The 22,127-nt window shown below is 39.6% G+C and overlaps 2 protein-coding genes across 2 annotated transcripts in view; one reads left to right on the top strand and one right to left on the bottom strand.

Moving 5' to 3' along the window:
• LOC144986974 (uncharacterized) overlaps positions 1-22,127 on the bottom strand; it is a 239,984-nt gene that overhangs the window by 145,966 nt on the left and 71,891 nt on the right. The gene's annotated exons all lie outside the window — the stretch shown is intronic.
• On the top strand, positions 507-16,411 carry LOC144987244 (uncharacterized). The gene is made up of 3 exons (XM_078936401.1): positions 507-1,192; positions 5,794-6,330; positions 14,571-16,411. Exons 1-3 carry the CDS (start codon positions 1,048-1,050, stop codon positions 15,836-15,838), a joined length of 1,950 nt encoding a protein of 649 aa, XP_078792527.1. The 5' UTR covers positions 507-1,047; the 3' UTR covers positions 15,839-16,411.

Here is a 22,127-nt window from a genome sequence, read left to right as displayed (position 1 = left end):
TATCTCAGTTATATACCTCATAAATTTGTTAATCTAATTTAACTGAAATCTAGGAAACCTCTGTATCGTTTTTTCACCGAAAGCATTTCTAAAATATCATTTGTCTTTGTTTTTGACTACAGTTTAATGTTTATTTATACTCGAAATTATTCTCTTTAAAAACAGCTATTTAAGGTTTTTTTGCTGTTAAATGTCTTTTTCAATAATTTTACTTTGTTCACTGAAGACATTTATTTATTGTTTACTCTACTTCAGGAATACAATAAACAAATGTGATTAAGGTTATTTTTAACCTCTGATGCGTTTTGTGGTCAACTCTGAACATCTTTTTTTCCAACTGTATTGAACAAAGCATAAACATACAAAATCCAGCATCAATGAATCAGATAGAACATCAGCAGTGGTAGTCAATGTCATCAATCCAAACTTACTGAATTATCTCAAGTAAAAGAAAAACAATTTATCAGAAATATATCCAAAATAGAATATGCTGATTGAAAAATGAAGTATCTTAAAATAAAAGAGGAACTTTGAACAATGAATTGAGAACGCCCCCGTGTGATGACGTCACAACCGCTCTCAAAAAGTATCCTCGATACATTTTTTTCTATTTTGATTTTCTTTTTTATTATCACCTGAATTAAAACTGGTTAAATATTTGAAGTTTTTTTAACCATGTTGAGGTTCAGTTAAGCAGTTTATACGTTTTTTTTTTTTTTTTTACAGTTTCTGCACGTGACCCGGAAGTAAATATCACGAGGCACTAGCAGCGTTAGCCTGTTAGCAGGCTAGCAGCGTTAGCTTGTGTTGAGAGGACGGTGGTGTTTTGTTGGGACGTTTGTGAGGTTTTTGGACAGAAAGGACGATACGTGGTTCGTGTGGGAACTCTCAGCATTTTCCAAAGTGTCGTAAATGAGTGAAGAAGTGTTGAACGGAAAGACAACGTGGATTGCTGTGATTGTGAGACTAGCAGATGATCGATCGGAGCTGCAGTGAAGAGGACGGCGGTGTTTGTGGGAGTTGGAGCTGAAGATCGGAGCAGGAACCATGTCTTCAGAACCTCGGGAAGGTTCTGTCAGAGAACAACTTTCTGCTGCTGAAGGAACCATCGTCCAGAACGAGGAGGAGCTCTGTCGTCAGCGCAGACTGCTGGATAGCAGCTGGAAACCAGAGCTGCAGCTTAACATAGTTGGTACGTTCACTGCAGCAGAAATAGATCCATGATCGTCTTTGCTTTCTTAGTCTGAGCTGCCATCTGGATCCAAACTGTGGCTGGATTATAGCTCCAATGGTTCTGCCGTCATAGCTTCGCCGCTAATGTTATCTTGGATTTGTTAGTTGGTAAACAAAGCGTAAACAAAGGCATGATGGGAAATCAGTGGGCGGTTATTCCAGCCAGGCAGCTTTGATGTCCGTGCCCCCCCCCCCCCCCCCTTCCGTTTTAGAAGGACCACCATTCATGTTTTACAAACATTACAAACATGGTAATTATCTTGATCACAACACTTTCTTAACACTTACAAAAATACGATAATTATTTCCATTCCAATTCTCAGTAAAAATGTAGCCCAGCAAGTTGCAACAACATTTTTCAGAAATAAGACCACTCATTTCTGCACGGTGGTTCAGTGGTTAGCGCTCTTGCCTCACAGCAAGAAGGCCTCTGGTTCAAGTCCCGGCTGGGGGACATGAAAAACACAACATCAATGGGGGACCTTTCTGTGTGGAGTTTGCATGTTCTCCTCGTGCACGCGTGGGTTTTCTCCGGGATCTCTGGCTTCCTCCCACCGTCCGAAAACATGCTAGATAGGTTGATTGGCAACTCTAAATTGTCCATAGGTGTCAGAGTGAATGGATGTGTGATTGAGGATATTCTACCCTGTGACAGACTGGCTACCAGTCCAGGGCAACCCTTGCCTACGCCCAAGTGGCCGGGATAGGCTCCAGCAACCCAGTGACCCCGAAAGGGAATAAACGGTTAAGAAGATGAATGAATGAGACCACTCTATGTGGAAGGGCTATGTTTGGGAGACAAAAAAATAAAAAACATTTTTTTTGAGAGATTTTAAATTGTTTATATTACCCTTCCTCATTAATAAAAAGATTTAGCAGAATTACAGCACCACAGAAACTAAAAATATATGAACATTATATATAGCATATCCTGTACAACCAAACATATATAGCATATCCTGTACCTCACAAAGCAAAAGAAGTAACCTTTTAAAATATTGAATGATATTTACCCTTCCAATCAGATTTACATATTCGCTTTAATTGGAATGACGATCTTTGTGTATTTTGTGGAAATGATGTAAAAAATGTAGAACATCTATTCTTTGAATTTTTCCATGTAAAAGAGATTTGGTCATATTTTCATAATGGTGGAAAACAAAAAAGATTATCATAAACCCTTTAAATTGGAATACCATTAAAATTTGATTACTATTACGTGATAAAATTCTGGAATTTCTGATTAATGTATTGATTGTGATTTCAAAGCATTTCATACACAACTGTAAATTATTAAAGGTAAAACTTCAGATTAATGGAATAATAAACCATCTCAAACTATTCTATAAATCTTTGCATTATATGAATCACAAGAAAGCCCAGACGTGTAATTTATTTAAAGTATTTAAGCTTTGGTAAACTTTAAATTTGCTTATATTTGTTTTCCAGTTTATTTTTGACTACCTTCATCTCATTGATATTGATGTCATTGACACAAATGCCATGATTGTTTGTTAAATAAATCCTTCAATAAAAACACACACACAGACACACAAAAATTAACAGCGCTAACACACATTTGCATGAACACCTTTAATGCACTTGTAGGGCTGGCCCGTTTGACAGGGACGCTTTGGCGCGTGTTTCACCTTCATGAAACAGAGTGATTTGGCATAATGTTTCGGGGCGTGTGTCAACTAGTGCAGATCACGTGGTTGATGACGTATGAAGCACCAAATGCATCGTTTGGTTGAACCACGGTTCAGATGTCACTTGTGTTTGAACAGTTGGGTGCGCTATTCTCTAAAAAACAAGTGAATACCGAACATTTCCCGACCAGTTCTATTGTTTCTCTTGTATTGGAATCTGCGTCAGTTCACTGCACTTTACCATGGTTCCTGGTAGAAAAGGTACTGGGGCTACACAGTACCTTATCAATGATAAAAATACTTCTACGAATATACAATGGCAAGGATGGACTGTTGTTGTAGAGATAGCTCAGATATAAAGTCATAGCTTCTGTATCCAGAGATTCTGGGTTCAAGACCAGTTTTCCTTTTTTGCCTTGCGTTTATTTTCTTCATGTGATGTGTATTTTGCTGTGTAAAGCACTTCTCACAGATAACGTAACTCATTGTGTTGTTTTACGCTGTTTTTTATCACTATTAACAACATTGTATTGTTTTATGTTTTTTTATTATAATATCCACAATGAAAGGTTACAAGGAGCTTAGTTGAAGCAGATGATATACGTCCAGACCACCACCAGATGTCGCTGTTTTGTGTGGTTTCATAGCCCTGAATGGTTGGTACATTTTTCTGGCACAATTACATGAACCCCAAGGAAAGCTTCCTGTGGCTTCTATTCCCATCCCTATGGACTAGTATGGTGACATGCAGAGGACTGAAGGCGTGGTTTGCAGAACCAGTCTGATCAATTCTGGAGACAGAGGGGCGTGGCTACACCTGAGCCAATATGATCACTTCAATATCGGGCCATGTTGTTGTTAAAGAATTCTTTTCCCCTGTCGGGACACGACTTCTGGCATCGCTGATTTGTTTTGTAAAAATCATATTTTGCCCCAAAAAGCGATAAAAGAAAGTGGATGTTTACTTTATTCTGTGGCTTGTGAGAATTTATTATCATATTTAATACTTCCATAAAGGCTACTTTTATAAATTGATATTATTCTAAATTAGCAGAGCAGAGGTCTTTTTTTAAACACAAAATCTGTCATTTTGCGTTGAATATGTGGAAAACAACAACAATAATCATGATGGATTGGATTTATCTGCACTTTTCCAGACGCTCAAAACGCTTACAATGTGCTTACAATTCATTCACTCCTCATTCATACTTGGTGATGGTAACTACTGATTTAGCCACAGCTGCCCTCTGACCATCACCTGGACATTCAGACACATTCACACACCAGTGGAGGAGCTCTTGTCCATGGACACAACAACAGTGGACTGGGGGGAATCTAACCACCGACCCTTCAATCATTGTCCAACCAGTTCAACCGCCTGAACCACTGCCGCCCCAAATATGAGAATAAATTCCTAAAAAAAGTAAATTCCCAAAAACAAAGTATAGCATAGATGTGTACACCCCCTTAAAAAAGTACTCATTTAATCAGAAGCTCAAAGAGCAAAAGAAACATTTCCAAACTTTCCACAAAGTTGACTTTTATTGAAAACTTCTTTAACTCTATAACATGAAATAAAGTTTAATGATCTAACTTAGATTGCATAATCTTCCGTTTTACGTCAATTAGTTTAAGCAAATCTACCCTGCAACAAAAACTACTACATCTAGTATTTTGTAATGAGGCCGTGATTTTTTAAGGACAGCACAAAGTCTTCTAGGAATGAACAAGTTGCCGACATATTACAACATCTATCTTTGTCCATTCTTTAAGAAGAATCTATTTTAGAGCCTGGATGGAAAGTGACGCTCAACTTGTTCTTCAGAATTTCCCACATGTGTTGGATTGGGTTCAGATCAGGAGACATACTTGGCCATTCAATCACCTTCACCCTGTTCTTCCTCAGAAAATACAGCAGTAGCTTTAAAAGTGTGTTTTGGATCATTGTCGTGTTTGAAAAGTGGTCAATGACCAATGAAGTAATGGCGGCATCTTCTTCTTCAGTATAGAGCACTACATTGCATGGATGGCCTGGACGTCTCTGTATGATTGTGACACTTCCATCTTTCTTTAATTTTTGGATCACTTTTGCAGTAGTAAATTTGACTGATATTTAAAGCTTTGCTAATCTTGTAGCCCTCACCTTTTTTGTGCAAAGAAAGGATTTACTTTCTCAGATTTGGTGACATTTCTTTTCCACGGGGAGCCATTGCTGACAGCATGAAATGGGAAGGGCTGTTCTTTGTTAAGAAATGCCCTTTTATGGTCACCTGTGTGCTGGACACCTCTTAAATAAGTCAATACACTCAACTGTGGTTGGATGCCTGTTAATTAGAAATTTGTAGTCTTGAGTTCGACTTTTGTCATAAGACTGACTGAGGTGTACTCATTTTTGCAACATGGGTTTGAATTAATTTGATAGGAAATCAATTTTTTGTATGTAAATTAACAGATCCTGTTTGCAATCAATGGCCCACCTTTGTAGGAGTATTTTGTAATCGAGTATATCATAGAAAATGTTGATTCTGAAAGGACGCTAAAGATTTCTGACACATTTAGTGAGGTGTATTCATTTATGCTGAGCATTGTATTTATTTTAATTTGTCCCACACTGGACCATAAAATCATTAAAAATGTCATGAAAATTTTTAAGGTGCTTATGTTTTGATTTCAAATTTTATTTATTTACTGACAATTTTAAATGAATGAATTTTGCATCTATTCAATTATTTTATATTCAATTTATTTCAATGAGTCTCTTCCAGTCCTCCAGACTCCTCACACATTTTCTTCAATGATCACAGAGTTTATTGATGTTTGACGAAACCCAAAAGACCTGGAAACATATAAAACGTATAAACTATAAAAGGTATAAAGAAAACGTTTAAATGTCGTGTTTGTGTCCCTGCAGTCCTCCCCCAGCATTGGATGACTGAAGAGGAAGATCTCTGCAACCAACAGAGGAACTTCAGAGAGGAACAGGAGGAACCAGAACCTCCACAGATTCAAGAGGAACAGGAGGAACCAGAACCTCCACAGATTAAAGAGGAACAGGAGGAACCAGAAGAACCAGAGATCAAAGAGGAACAGGAGGAACCAGAACCTCCACAGATTAAAGAGGAACTGGAGGAACTAGAAGAACCAGAGATTAAAGAGGAACAGGAGGAACCAGAGGAACTCTGCATCAGTCAGGATGAAGATCAGCTTGATCTGAAGCAAGAGACTGATACCTTGATGGAGATTCCTACTTATGAGGAAGATGAGAACAGTGAAGCAGATCTAAGCAATCAGCAGAGCTTAAATGTAACTGATAGTCAGGATGAAGAAGGAAACCAACATGAAGAATCAACATCAACTACAGATGAAGAGACAGACCCACAGAACAGAGATCAGAGGAATAGGGACAGAAGTCATGTCCAAAGTGTGGACAGCTCTCACATGTCAGCAGGTCAGTGTGACTATGATCTTCATCTCCACACTATCGGTATGTTCACTTCAACAACGGTTCTATCTTGAGCTTCAAGCTCTCCAAACATGCAGTCCATCAACAGCGTGTCCTGGAAGAGTCTCTTCTGTCCCTTCCAGTTGAAAAGACAGAAGACGTTGTTGGTCAGTGCAGCCGACAACATTCTTCAAATCATATGATCTTAGTTAGTCCCTCCAGCTAACGACAAACAGGAAACCGTAACAGATCAAAGAGAAAATTGTTAGCAGATAAAAAAGTCCAATCTGTTTTGTCGTCTGTGGTTCTAAGTCTGTAGTTCAGTTCTTTTCAGCAGATTTCTCAGTCAAACCCAAAATCCATCTAAACCTCTTTGATGTCTCCATGTCTCCAATTCCAGACATTCAGACAGATTCTATTTCCAAAACTACATTTCAAGCTAAAACCCAAAGACAGGGTCCTGCTCACGGATCTGCAGACAGAAAAGATTCAAACCTGAACACATCAGTGAAAAACTGCTTAGTGTTAGAATGTCAGGGGGGGCGCGCGGTAGTAGCCGTTTTAGGCACAGGTAATACGAGCAATTGTCTGGTTCGCAAATCTAACGTGGGGGCGGCGGTGACAGCGGCTCAGTGCTTGGAAAAAACTCTGCGCCTCTATTGGGTTCCTATTCTCTGTTAAATCACAGAGTTTACAACCTGAAACAGTGAATTACCGTCCCCGCAGCCGCGTGCTCCCGTCTCCTGTCACACGCGGCTGCGTGTGTAAGAACGAAAGGGGAGGAGTGGTGTGGGCTCTCTCTGCCAGGTGGAATGGGTCACGCGGAGGAGAGCTGCAAGTGCTGTCTGTTTCCCAACACCAGGATCACCATGTGCCTTTAGATTCCACAAATCTGAAGAGTTTGTGATTAAATTTGTGTTAAAATAATGGCGGGCATCTTCATTATTGAGCGTGGTCACGACCTCAATTGTGAGATGAAGATAAAAACAAAAGCCGCGGTTACATGGGCAGAATATCTTGATCGGATCAATGGTCGGGTTAAAATTCACCCGTGCACATGGGCACAGAAAACCTTTTTCCGATTAGAACAAACGTTCCCATGGCTCACGCTTTCGTTCGGAATGAATAATCTGGGCATGCGCACTGCGCAGTAGTGTAAAATCACCCGGATGCGGAACTAGATCCCGTTGTAAACAAACCGCTGCCACAGAGAGACAGCACGTGCTGCAGCTCCGTAATACGAGACGACCTTTCAAACGTGCTTTTATTAATGTCATGAATATTATGAAGCGCCTGTTCGCTCATCGTTATATTTAATCTGTGTGATCAGTGCTGTTTTGTGAATGAAACAGCTGGAAGAAGGCTGAGGACAGGCTAACACGGGCTAACAACGTTAGCCTTGATGGACACGAGAATCCAGGACCGTGCGACAAACGCAGCAATCTGCATATTAGCGCACATAAATGTCTGGAAATAACAGCAGCCTTTATTTTGTCGGGACACAACTGGAAACACAAATCCACGTGAAACCCCGCGACATTTATTTCTGCTCTGAAAAGTTCACACAGACCGCCCCAAAGCCACTCTGAGCTAGCGGCCGGAGCTCAGTCTGTTCGAACACGGTTCCTCCTGAGTCCTGCAGCCGCTAACCCAGAGCGGCGGCGCGGCTCGCAGTCTGGATTCTCCCACACATAACAAAACGCACACGTAACAAAGCATCCTCCCCCCTCGGACACAAAATTATTAATCCAGCTCCTCTGTTCACTCGGGTGCCAGTGGACCGAGTGAGCGTCGGGGGGTACGAAGCGCCCCTTCCCCGCATTCCCTTCGTAAGGGGTGTAAGAGAGGGGAGAGCCAGCGGGGCGAGAGCGGAGCGGCGCTTTTCACGGGGCGTCCGCAGAGCTGGACGGTCCTGTATGAGCTTTCTCACAGCCCAACACCGTCTATGCGTGACGTAAACCAGAGCAGCAGTGACACACGATCGGAATGACCGTTTACATGCTCCACGATCGGATAAACGATCCGTATAACCCACCTATCTCAATCGGAAAGAAATTCTGATCCGAATGAGTCTGATCGGGGCAGAGTATTCCGAACGGGGCGTTTACATGACACATTTTCTTTCCGATCAGACGTTCATTCCGATTACTTTTGCCCATGTAAACGCGGCTAAATTTAAGTGGTCTTGGCTGGAGGAAAAAGACAAATGTGGCTATTTCTTTTCAACGTACGTTAGCAAAACAAATTGTTGTTGTTCAGAATTTCACTCTCCGTTCTAATACAATTAGTTACGGTGGAAATTATGCAGAGATTAAGTAAGGGTAATCTAATGGTTTACGAAGTGTGTGTTATTATTACTTTTTTATTGAATGTTAAGGACAACTCCAATTTCCTGTTCTCCTTCAGTCTCGCTGCAGATTCGTCTTCATCTCTCAGACGCACATATCAGGTTGTGATGATATTTGTCTCGGTTTCCTTCCCACAGATGTTTACGCAACCTCGATTATCTCTAGGCCCTTCCCCCTCCACGCATTTTAGCCACTTACAGTGGCTTTCCCTATTCTTCTCACATGCATTGGCCGCCTCACAGACAGGCATCATGCGAGTGTGTGCTCGTGTTTCATGAATATGTGCGCGATTGTGTGTCTGCCTGTATGCGTGTGCGCTCGCGTCTCATTGATTATTTCATTGATCATTGACGTGCCCCTTCCAAGTTTAATGTATAAAAAATTACGAAGGGTGGGGGAGGCAAATTTACTGGGAGCACATGTGCGACTGGAAGTAAAATTCAGTCGCACACTCTCAAATTTTGGTCGCAAAATGCGACCATTTGGTCGCAGTCTGGAGCCCTGCCCCTTGTAGATTTTCTTGATCTGACTGCAGAATAACCGACCACATTGATCAAAACTAAAACATTTGAATACATTTCTTTATCTAATTTATTTGTATTTATGCTTAATTACCATGATTTAGTTCAGTTTTGCTCAAAAAAATATCATTGACATTAATTATAATTATAAGTATTTGGTGGTTTGGACCCACACTCCCTTAAAAAAGAATGTTTACAATATTTAATTTTGTTTGTATGTTTGTTTTGATATTTCCCAGATCACTAAGTATTGGTGTTAAAGAATTGATGTATTATGTTATAGAAAGATAGTTTAAAGTAGATCCCATATTTTGATGTAATTATAGTTTGAGAAAACAGTATTTTTAAAGCAGAAATCGTTCAAATAAATGAGGTATTTTCATAGAATATCATAGTTACTGGTGTGCTTTTTGCCATTTGGGGCTTTGATGTTACACTATTTTAGTAATTGTATGTTTTGCAGCTTTAAGGAAAAGCTTAGATTTTAGGGTTGGTGTTACTTTTAGCAATTATCTAAATTCTTTATTAGGACTAACAAGTCCTTAATGGCAAGTCAAACTAGGGGTTTGAATGACAAATCATGATGCTCCAATTAGTCTTAGTTTGTTGATTAAGAAGTGAAAAACTAACTGCCAGAATGTACCAGAATGCATCTAACACCATGTATTTTTCAAAAATTTCGCTCCGCACACGCCATATCGGTCAAAGAAAAATTCAGAGATTTTTTTTTTTTTTATTTATTTATTTATTTTTTTTTACCTTGCCTGACATTCATCACTGAATAGACCTCTATAGAAAAATAGTCATTCTAAATAGACGGAATTACCATTCTTGCTGTCAAACATTTTTCCTAATATCTTGTTGATTATCTAAGTTTTCTTCATAATATTTTTTTATTGCCAGTTATTCAAGTTGTAAACTGACCAATTAGATGCCTCAGTAAAAGATGTGGTGCCCGCTGGCCCCACCTCGAATGTTTGATGGACAGCTTCTTCCGAGCAGCTTTCAGTTATGGGGGGCGTGGACATTGAACTAGCTTATCATGATTAGCAACTGGTTGTTCTAAAAACGTGACTCAGACCGCCTGACTAATCTCTGTTGCCTGGCTCAAAATGGCGATTAGATTTGTTGTTGTTATTAGCTGCGTTTTGAAGGAATATAAAGCGGGGAAAATGAGTATTGAACACGTCAATATTTCTCTCAAAAAACATATTTCTAATCGAGCTATTGACACGAAATTTTCACCAGATGTCGGCATCAACCCAAGTAATGCACACATAGAAAGAAATCCAAACATGTCAATAAATGAAATTATGTGTAATAAAGTGAAATGGCACAGGGAATAAGTATTGAACACATGAAGAAAAGGAGGGGTAAAAAGGTCTGGCAAGCCAAGAAAGCAGCTGGAGTTTGTCAGTATTCAGAAGGTTAACCTGCCCCCTATTAGTGCAAAGTCAGTCTCACTGAAGTTTAGTTTTATTAGTGTGTGCTGTTTCCGTCCTTTGAACTTTGAAGAAGCTTCCTTAAGTTGCATATGTGAGAAGGTTTTGACTGCAGCTCCAAGTTCATCCCCCTTCAGGGGAAGGAGAGACTTTGATTTTCTAATGCCATTTGGAAGACTGGGCATTCATTCTGTCAGGGACCATATATCAACCATCCGCTCTCCTGTGAAGAACAAAGCTTTATGACCGACTGCCTGCGGTGAAAGTTCCTGCCACATGTGGTGGACCCCATGGGGATTCCGTACCGTGTCCATCTGTGAAATGGCTCCCTGGAAACCAGATGCTGTGATTCCAAGTATGGACTGAAGGAAGTAGGCGGGCTCCTCTGTCAGCCAATCCGAGCGGCCAGAGGCAGAGATTCGGCCGCCATCATGCTTCCGGGGTAGGAGATTCTGAACACATGTTTAAAAGATTCTGAACACATGTTTAAAAGTCTGCACTCAAGGAAGTTCCTTTGTTCCCAGACAGCCTCGTGTAATTCGGATTGTAATTTCTTACGTTTTGCAGGTTTTGGATTTGGGAACCCAGATTATCTGTTTTATTTTGTTTTAGAGCTCTTTGTTAGGGACAATAAAAACTCTTAATGTTATTCCGTTCGCATTTTCTGGTCATTCTCCCGACTTTAAGAACACACATGGAAGAAATCTCAAAGCAACAGAATTCATTTTCCTACATTCTACACGGACAAAATTAATTGGAAGAAAAACACGTCATGTAAACTAGGGCTGGGAATCACTGGGTACCTCACGATACGATACGATTTGCGATACATTGCTCACGATAACGATACTATCACGATATGGCGATATTGTGATAGTCAATAGAGCTCGTTTCTAACAACTACAACTCACAATATATCAAACTTTAAGAGAGAAGAACTCGAAAAACTATTTTTTGGAAAATATTTACCCATTTATTTTTTAAACACCATGATAATAAACAACTTGTGTCCTATTTGGTGTAATGAATAACCGACTTTAGTGTAACATTGCTGAAATCAGTAATACTCTGTCTTTGACAAACAATGACAATTTTCATTTGGAAATATCTGTAAAATTTGGTTTAAACAATAGTGAACATGAACAGCCGCCATTATTTAGTACAAAATTGCTGTAAACGGGATTTAAAAAATGAATAAGTCAAATAGCTGCCAGACACATTGTTATTAAATTTTGAAAAACAAAACCATAGACATTGCTTAATTAAAAAAAAAGATGTGAATCAGAAATTAATTCTGTGATACCTCTTGAAATGACACAATTTAGTGCAAAAGTGCTGCAAAAAAATAAAATTCGCCCAGAAAAATAAAATCAAGTAGCTATGAACTTTTCTTTAAGTTATTTAAGACATAAACTGCTTTCAAAATAAATGACCAGGGATAAAATACATGAAGAACTTAAAGTGCATCCAAAAGTAAACATCTTTGTGAACAACAAGTTTGGGGAAAAGCTGCACGCGATGTATGTTTAAATGTTTATGTTTTTCTGGAACCACAGGCTTTATAGCGTCAAGACGCCGCTCATCTACCGCTGCTTTTTGGAGAAGGGGGGGTCTATGGGCAGGAATTCCACTCTTTCTGCTGTTTCCACCTTAATCGTAACTTTGGTATGGCTGTACAGTGCAGGGATCCTTTTTTAAGTATTTCTGAGAGGGAATGTCAAATCGTGGCTCTACTGCATTCAATAAACACCAAAATCCCTCGTTCTCCACTGCGCTGCAGGGACGGAAACCGTTTCCGTTCGTGGTTGCCAATGCTCTCGCAGAAGACGGCGGTACCTCCATCTGGGAAAAATAGTATCCGCGCCGGGCTGTGTCGGCTTCGGGCCAGCAACAACCACGGCTTTCTCACACAACTCTGGGTGATGCAGCTTCAATGCTGCCGGCGCGTCTTTTAAGTTGCTGCTCTTGCCTCTTGTTTTTCCCTTCCGCCATCTTTGTTTGAATGTGTGTCTTTCTTCGTCCGCCCGCAACAGCCAATCACGCAACGAGCGCCCCCTATCGACCCTCCGAAGAATTGTCTTACCAAAGGATGGTTAATATAAGGTTTTACAGGGTCTTTAAATGTAAATAAAAGGTGGATGCTTGACGAAGACGTCTCGAGAATCAATCGTGGGACTAAATATCGCGATATATCACCATATCGATATTTTGGCACACCCCTATTGTAAACACGCCGTTTAGAATATTCTGCCCAGATCAGACTCGTTCGGATCAAAATTTCTTTCCGATGGAGATAGGTGGGTTATGCCAATGGTTGATCTGATCGCGTTGCATGTAAACAGTTCATTGCGATCCTGTGTCTGCTCTGGTTTACGTCATGCATAGATGGTGCGGTGCTCCCGCTTTGGAGCACATAGAGGACCGACCGGCTGCTCCGCGCCACCGAACTGTGTCTCTGAGCAGAGCAGCCGGAGTGATAGCTCTGTGTTTGTGGACAGGCTGCTGTTATTCCCACATATTTACGTGAAGCCAAGATGCAGATTGCAGTATTTCCTGCATGGATTTTATGTTTTTTAAACAAGGCTAATGTCGTTAGCGCATGTTACCCCACTCATAACCATGACTTCTTCCGACTCTGTTCCACCACAAAAAAAGTACTGACCACACGGATTAAAATAAAATGATCTAACAGGTGCTTCATAATAACCATAACAATAATAAAGGATGTTTAGAAGATCATCTTGTATGTTACCGAGCTGCCAGCTATCTACTGTGTGGCTGTTTGTTTACACCGGGACTCATTTTCGCCTCCGGTATTTTCAACACTACTGCACATGCCCAAATGATTTATTGACCTAAAGTGTGACCATTTGTTTTAATCAGAAAAAGTTTTTCTGGGCCCATGAACACGGTTGAATCTAAATCCGACCATTGATCCGATCAAGATACTTTGCATATGTAGCTGCGGCTATTGACAAAAAAGATTATATCAGAACATTACATTGTTAGCTACAGTATCTTTTACAGCTATTAGAAATTTTGGAACAATCGTGATCCATATTTGAAAAAATAAAGTTAATTAATAGACATACAGTAATCTTTGTTGTAGTAGGACAACAGGGTCATGATTAGTCAGTACAGAAAGTTTGGTGAAAATAGCTTCAGTATCTTCAGAGCTATTGAGCGTCTTGATTATGAGTCATTTCTCTATTAAAATTTGATAAAGTATATACAATGAAATAAATATTGACCTTTTTCACAAAATATTGATTGTAGCATGAATATGCTGACGAGTCTTCATTACCATATAAATGTAGAAATTCATTTGTTTTAGAGAGATGATTGAATTTTACAGAATGGTCTTTCCTCAGATATTGCACTTTGTTGACAACGGTCTCTTGGCAGCCGTCTCGCTGCCGTGTCTCCGTTTACACCTCAAGAGATCACTTCTCATTAAAAGTCAGGGGAAAAAAACATCTTTTTTTTTCTTTTGAAATGTGTTTGTAGTTCACTCAGTTGTAGTGTGCTGTGATTCACAGCAGCAGATTCAAGCAGTTGAAATCACTTTTTTGAGGTTGTAACTCTAATGAACACATGCAGATGGTTATTTGTCAGTTGTGATTTTATTTGTCAAACTTTACAGCAAAAGATTTTTACATTCTGTTTTACGTTTTTAAGTTCTCACATCAAATCTTGAAGCTCGTCCATTTTGATACATTTTTACCGTCTGTGCTGCCAGCATCACCTCCAGGCTAACACGCACACATAAACACACCCACCAACACATCACAGGCAAGTTTCTGACCCCGATTGATGGGGCCCCAGACCTTGGTGACTAAAACTGGAGGTTATTTCTATTTAAAATTATATTGGTACTTAACAATACATAAAGTAACCATAACATATAAAAGGGCCTCTTCTTGTGTTTTCTGCAGCCTTCCCCCAGTGTTTGATGACTAAAGAGGAAGATCTCTGCATCCAGCAGAGGAACTTCAGAGTGGAACAGGAGGAACCAGAACCTCCGCAGATGAAAGAGGAACCATGGGAGCTCTGCATCAGTCAGGATGAAGATCAGATTGATCTAAAGCAGGAGACTGATACCTTGATGGAGATTCCTACTTATGAGGAAGATGAGAACAGTGAAGCAGATCCAAACAATCAGCAGAGCTTTAATGTAACTGATAGTCAGGATGAAGAAGGAAACCAACAAAAAGAATCAACATCAACTACAGATGAAGAGACAGAATCAACATCAACTACAGATGAAGAGACAGACCCACAGAGCAGAGATCAGAGGAAGAGGAGGGACAGAAGACATGTCCAAAGTGTGGACAGCTCTCACATGTCAGCACGTCAGTGTGACTCTGATGTTAGAAAAAATCCCAAGAAAACAAATCTGGGTAAGAAATACAAACAATCTCCAAAAGAAGAGAGACTTTCCTCTATCAAGTCTGGTAAAAACTCAAGAATAATTACTAACCCGTCTGACTACATGGAAACTGGGTCTGATGAAAGATGTTATATCTGTAAAGAATGTGGTAAAAGCTTTTGTAACAAATCTCTGTTCAGAATTCACACAAGAATCCATGCAGAAGATGAGAGATTTTCTTGTGAAGAATGTGAGAAAAGTTTTAGTCACAGATCTAGTCTCAAAAGACACATGAGAACTCACACTGGAGAAAAGCCTTTTTCTTGTAAAGAATGTAAAAAAGGTTTCCGTGATGTTTTTAATCTCAAGATGCACATGAGAAGTCACACAGGAGAAAAGCCTTTCTCTTGTAAAGAATGTAAAAAAAAATTTAGTCGTTTATCTAATCTTAAATCACACATGAGAATTCACAAAGGAGAAAGGCCTTTTTCTTGTAAAGAATGTAAAAAAAGTTTCCGTGATGTATCTTATCTCAAAAACCACATGAAAATTCACACTGGAGAAAAGCCTTTTTCTTGCAAAGAATGTAAAAAAAAATTTAGTCGTATATATCATCTCAAATCACACATGAGAACTCACACAGGAGAAAAGCCTTTTTCTTGTAAAAAATGTAAAAAAGGTTTCCGTGATGTTTCTAATCTCAAAATGCACATGAGAACTCATACAGGAGAGAAGCCTTTTTCTTGTGAAGAATGTAAAAAAAGCTTTAGTCAAATGTCTAATCTCAAAAAACATATGAGAATTCACACCGGAGAAAAGCCTTTTTCTTGTTAAGAATGTAAAAAAAGTTTTACTCTTTTATATAATCTCAAAACACACATGAGAACTCACACAGGAGAAAAGCCTTTTTCTTGTAGAGAATGTAAAAAACGTTTTAATGATTTATCTAATCTCAAAACACACATGAGAACTCACAAGACTTTCTCTTTACAAACAATATAATAAAGGAGTTAGTGTAAACTCTAAAGTCTAAACTTCTGATAAGAGGTCGACACCTCATACTCTGCACCACAGTCAAAGACTTTATTTTACAGGGGGGAAAAATCTGATGGCCTCCATACCATATTGATGAAGTAACTTCATTAGAGGGAGGCACAAGTGATTATTTAATGTGTAGAAATGAAGTTTTCTAATAATTTATTGTTATAATATGATAATCTTTCTAGGATTTTTTTTAGATTTTCATCTTCTCAACATCAAAAGCAAAAAAAGTAATGGATGAATAAATATCAATTTTTGTGCAATGATATTAGAGTTTTACCACTGACAAAATATGTACAACTTTTTCACAAAATGAATTGTTTTAGATGTACCTGCAAATAGAAATGAGTTGATTTTTTTTAGTCATTAGAGCTAATTTTTGAATGTCTTCATTATGGTTTAAATGTTTTTATACATCTTTAATTCTAACACTTTTAATGTGATCAGTGAACATTTAATATAAATTTAAACACAAAGTAGTGACTGCAGTATATACTTTGTTAGGTAAAGTAATAGGGGTGTAACGGTACATGTAGTTGTACCAAACCGTTTCGGTATGGCACTTTCGGTACTGTTTCGTTTTTTAAAATTATATTTATTCTTTTGTTTTTGTCCCCCGCAATGTAATAACTTTGCGCCAAGATGGAACTAATGTTAACCGCTAGTTTTTGCAGAGACGCCATTAGGTGACGGACAGTTGGCATGTCAACTATAGCACTGTGGCTAATGCAGACGCGAGACCAGAACTTGAGGTCCCACCCATCTCCTTACGCTCTCCTGTGTGGGAACAGTTGATTTGTGTTGAGCATCCATGAAGGGAAAGACAGTTGGATAAGTCGAACACCGTGTGCCGACATTGTTTCGCGAAGATCGCGCATGCCGCTGTAAAACATCTAATCTGCTAACGCACTTAAAACGGCATCACCGGATTGTCTGTAATTAGTAATGACTGAACTGTTTGGCAAAGTCTTTCAGATGCCGGTGGAAAATGAGTCTGCTGTTTTGGAGGAGATGAAGGTAAAGGTTACCAAATACAGAGCAACAGGATGCATCCCTCTTGATGCTAACCCTCTTGAATTGGGAAGAACCAATGAGACCAGCTATAGGCATATTGCAAAATTGGCAGAGAGGTATCTCTCCATTTCTGCAACCTCTGTCCTGAGTGAGAGAGTTTTTTCTAATGCTGGGGACATCGTTACCGCTAAAAGATCTCCCCTTGTTCCTGGATATATTTACAAACTAATCTGAAAACTGAATACTAAACTGAAACTTAACTCAGCAAAATCAAAAATAGAAAAAAAGTGAGATAACACACAATGCATGCGAAAAAGTGGTCAGCAAAATCAAAGATAGGACAAAAGCGAGATTTGAGAGATAACGCCTGCGAAAACATGCATTTTGCAAACGCAAAAAAAAAGCGTTTTTGAAAGCAAAAAAAAGTAAAGCAGAATAAAAAATTATTAAAAGGCAAATATTTAATATTTTCACTTGCAACTTGTAAAGTTTTGTGTGCAATGTGGTGGCAGAAATATCAATCCATATTTCTCAAGGTTTTTTCCATCTGCGACGACACGGTGAGATGAGAGGACATCAGTGTGCTTCTGGAACACATACAGAAATAGGAACTTGGCACGAATCGACACTAAAGGAGGATTCTAAAGATTTTCAAACAGAGTTGTGTTTAAAGAGATATCCTTGTGAGTTAAAGATTGTTTTTCAGTTTTTTTAATAAGCTAACCACAAGTTGGACGAGTTAGCAAGCTAACGAGCTAGCATGCTAGCGCATGATGAAGCCAAGAGGAGAGAGGTTGCTTATATGTTTTTGTAATTACTTCAACTTGTTTCTGCATTTACTTTAAGGAAAAATTCAATTTGAAATGTATGATTTCCTTGTTAATATTGAGAACGTGCTAGATATTTTTTTTTATGTTGATGCAAGTATAAAAGCTGGAGCTGGCTAACTGCCCGACACGTGTCGTGTGTGTGGCTGTTTTTTCTTCCCCGACTGCTTCAAGGAGTGGACTGATGCATGTAGCGTTATTTGGAACACTGGAGTTAAATGTTAAAAAAATACTAGTGCGTCTTTGTAATAATTTACTCACTTCAATGTAATAACTTAGATAAACAGTGCAGTAATAAAAAAATATATCAAATGGCCTTCTCACTGCAAATAACAAGAACAGTGGAAATAAAAATGCACAATGTTGTATTTTTTATTTTTGAGGTGAAATATGATCTTTCAGCCTATTGATATATGATCATTGTGTTTTACAGTGCTGATAGTCCTGTTCATTTTCTCTCCTTTTTTATTTGCAACGTCTAAGATGGCTGACTCACAATCTTTATAAATATAGCAGTGTAGTAAAAATGCACTTGGGAGCAATGCTGTGTTGCTCTGAAATGGAGAATAATGTTGGATTTTAAGTTTTCTAACCAAAATAAAGTCTAAAGCTTACTGACATAAGTTCTGAAAAACACATGTGCTTTGACACAGGGGCTTTATCTCCAGTGTTTATATTCTTTTTATTGAGGTAACTATTCAAGAGTTGACACAATCCCAGCAGATTCTAATGTGGAGAAAGCAGCCTCACACTGAGATGCAGCGCTGCACAGTAGGGACGTGATTACGTAATCACCTTGAATCACCTGATTCTGCAGCACAGAAAAGAGGCTTTGTTACGGTATATCAGGATGACCCAAATACAGGACCAGACTCCAACGTTGAGGGAAGATCCAGAACTCTTTTCATAAAAAAACACCACATTTGGTGGTTAAAACTCCACTAAAATAACCAGGGGGGTATTCAAGGAAGCATGTTTAAACTAGCCTGACTTTAACCCTGAACTCTGGCTGAAATCCGCCTGAACTTGTTTACTCTGGGAATGTCGGTTCCAAAAGACCAGATATGAGTTAGAGTAATTACGCTCCATTTGGTAACCCTGGGTTAATGCACGTGCTCAGCAGGTACATAAAGACATTCTCAATGGATCGCTGATTTCCAGAGTCACCATGGAAACGCGTGGAGAAAAAAAGAGAGAGAGCGCTACTCTTCAGTGAGACGGAGTCTGAGATTTTAATGACGGCGTATGAAGATTATAAACCCATCAAAAATTCTGATGGATTCTGATTCTGATAGACTTCATAAAGATGACCCCTCCCACTTTGGTTTCTGTCAAATGTAGAAAAACTCAAAGAACCAAAATAAATCCAGTTTGGATCAATTCTGTCTTTAAGATCTTTGGAAAAACTGAAGGAATCTCTGCATCCCAGATTTCTTCTTGGGTTTTGGTTTCTGCAGGTTTTCAATCTCCTCTTTGATCTGATTGAATGTGTCCATCAAGGTCTTTGAAAGCATCATTTTCTCCTCCTCCTCCTTCTTCTTGAGGGTCTCTGTGAGTGAGGAGATCTCCCCCAAAAGGGAGGACTGTTCTTGCTGCCGTTCACTGCTGCCGTTCTCCTTCCAGGTTCTTGTGGTTCTCCATCAGAGCTGGTCTCCATGGGACTGTTGCCTCCCTCTGTGGTGTCAGTCAGTCAGGAGGTGGGAGGGAGGGAGGAGTCTTTGTCCTTCTGGACATGTTCTTGGATTGGGAGCAGATCAGCTTGGAGTCCAGAGGACTCCTTCAGCTGTTGGGCTGAGAGTCTGGGAGCTTCAGCTGTCCTGCTTTTCTCTGCACTGACAGCAGCTTCCAGCTCTTTCTCTCTCTCTCTGTCTCTCTGTCTCTCTCTCTCTCTCTCTCTCTCTCTGTCTCTCTTTCTCTCTCTCTCTCTCTCGCTGCAGGAGTGTTGACTTGGTCTCAGCCACAGACTGCTGACATGTTAGCTGATGTTTCAGCTGAGTCAGCTCTTCTTTCCAAGCTGATGTTTCCTGCAGAGATTCCTGCAGGAGTTCCTCCTGCTCTTTCTTTCCCAGAGTTCCTGCAACCAGACGGAGTCTTTGTGCTTTGGAGCTGCTTCTCTTGGATGAAGCGCTTGGTTAGCTCACTTTGATCTCTTTCATGTGGGACTTTGTCTTGAAGCGGATCAAACTGAAGGTGGGACTCCCAAAGCCAACGTTCTGGGATGTTTGCTTCAGCTCTGTGCTTCTGTTCTCTGGTTGCTTCTTTGCTTTGGTTGCAGAGACTTGGAGCTCTCTCTCCATGCAGATCAGCAGCTTCTTTGGAGGCAGAGGCAGCTGTGTGGGAAGTCTCTGCAGGTCCAGAATCTTCTGATGGATCAGCAGCTGCTGCAGGTTCCTCTGGGTGGAAACACATTTCTGCCAAACAGAACATCTGTTTGTCTTTGTTTGGATGGAAAACGGAGGAAAAAAACTTCTTTGGAGAGAAATCTGCTTTGTTTCTTGTTGCTATGAGGTTGTTGAACAAATGTGGTCACTTTCACAGCTTCACTTCATATGACTTCCTATAGACAGAAATCATACATTTTAATTTATTAAAATAAGTTCGTGAAACATTTTTAATGTTTTTTCTGTAATTTTAGGTCTGATGTCTTCATACATGATGACTAAAAGAAGAAAAACCAAACCAAATCGGTCAGGGGCCTGTTTCAGAAAGGAGGTTCAACCAACTCTGAGGTTAAACTTGAACTCTGAGTTGGTCAATCGAGAGATTAACAACTCTGAGTTTTCTGTTTCAGAGAAGCTGATCCGAGTTAGATCAATCAACTCTGAGTGGACTGATTCGGAGGTGAGCGTGCGCACCGCGACTATAAGAAGCCATTATTAATGGAGCGCAGATATCACGAGTCACCATGGCAACCGTGAAAAACAAGAGGTCTGCGTATTTTTCGCCAGCTGAACTTGACGTGCTGCTGCAGAGTTACAGTGAATATGAGCACATATTCCGGAAGAAAAGCAACACCGCTGCATCTGCAAAACAGAGACAGTTAGCGTGGGAAAACATAGCTGCTCAAGTTAATGCCTAAGTTTGCATTTAAATCATTGTTATAAAATATTGGCTGTAATAATTTTTTAAATAGCGTAAGGTGTGAAATAAAAAATGGCGATATTTAGGTGTACTTTTGAAGTGTTATTCCTGGTGTAAATGCATGAAATGCTGCATAGTGTACAGAACCAATCTGGGGGGAAAAATGCATTTAACGTCGGTAATGTTTAAAGGACTTTTTTGTTAACCTTCCCCTCTTGCAAACGTTGGTTAGTTTAATATTAATACATGCAATTGTGTTTTTAAAAGTGAACTTTTGTCTACTGTTGAACCTTTCGCTGCGCGAAGACTTCTCCTTTCTTTTCTCTCGTCTTTCCGACCGTGGTCAGAAGCGCAGGGGAGATTTCCTTCAGGGCCGAAGGGAATTCTCCTTCGGGGTTCACTTCCCGTTGGAAACCCTCAACCTCCAGAGCGGATTAAGAATGACTCCAAAACAGTTATTCTGGGAATGACACCTTCTCTTTATTTAACTAAGTGCTCCGTCCTCCGAACACACAATATATACCACGCACACACCTCCGCTCCGTGCTCACCCCCCCCCATCTGGCCTGCACTTGCACCCCGCTCAGCACACACACACACCGCAACACTACCCTTGTATTGATCAAGTGGTATAGGTTTATATGGGATTAAGAAAGTAAGCAGTACTAGCACATTGTGTTTCCAAAAAGTAATTGTTACATTAATTTAATTCAATGTCCCTGATTTCATTTTCATGTTGATGCAATCCTGCAGGAATTAAAAGAACATGGCAGCAGCTAAAAATGAAGTATAAAAACATAATTCAATCAGGTCAAATTTGAGCATGTCATGGATGTAGGCTTTGTTGACAATATTTGACATATGAAACATCTACATAGCAATACATATCTAATGTTGTTTTTATTGTATATATGTAATTGACTGCAACGAAAAACGGTAACGCTCAAACAAAAACGTATGGGGAAATGACAAAAAATCGAGTCTTATCAAAATCCTCTCACGAGGTAAATATAATTCTCTACGAATTAATGCAGCCTCCTCGTCTATTGGGTCCTCCAAAAAAGGACAAGCCATTCTTGTCACTTAGACCGTCTCTGTGTGACGGAAATGTGGGCAATGAAGGTTAAAGCGAAAAATACGGCTTTGTCTTTAAAGATAAG

Source organism: Oryzias latipes, chromosome 2, assembly GCF_053564925.1.
Source record: "Oryzias latipes strain Hd-rR chromosome 2, Olatipes_Hd-rR_3.1".
Lineage (NCBI taxonomy): Eukaryota > Metazoa > Chordata > Actinopteri > Beloniformes > Adrianichthyidae > Oryzias > Oryzias latipes.
Note: the sequence above shows the minus strand (reverse complement) of the source record. Positions and strands in the feature narration are given on the sequence as shown.

Excerpts from the sequence above, each read along its gene's own strand:
- LOC144987244 (XM_078936401.1), top strand. The coding sequence starts at position 1,048 with ATGTCTTCAGAACCTCGGGAAGGTTCTGTCAGAGAACAACTTTCTGCT. Across the intron at positions 1,193-5,793 it reads GCTGCAGCTTAACATAGTTG|TCCTCCCCCAGCATTGGATG; the intron begins GTACGTTCACTG and ends GTGTCCCTGCAG. Across the intron at positions 6,331-14,570 it reads CAGCTCTCACATGTCAGCAG|CCTTCCCCCAGTGTTTGATG; the intron begins GTCAGTGTGACT and ends TGTTTTCTGCAG.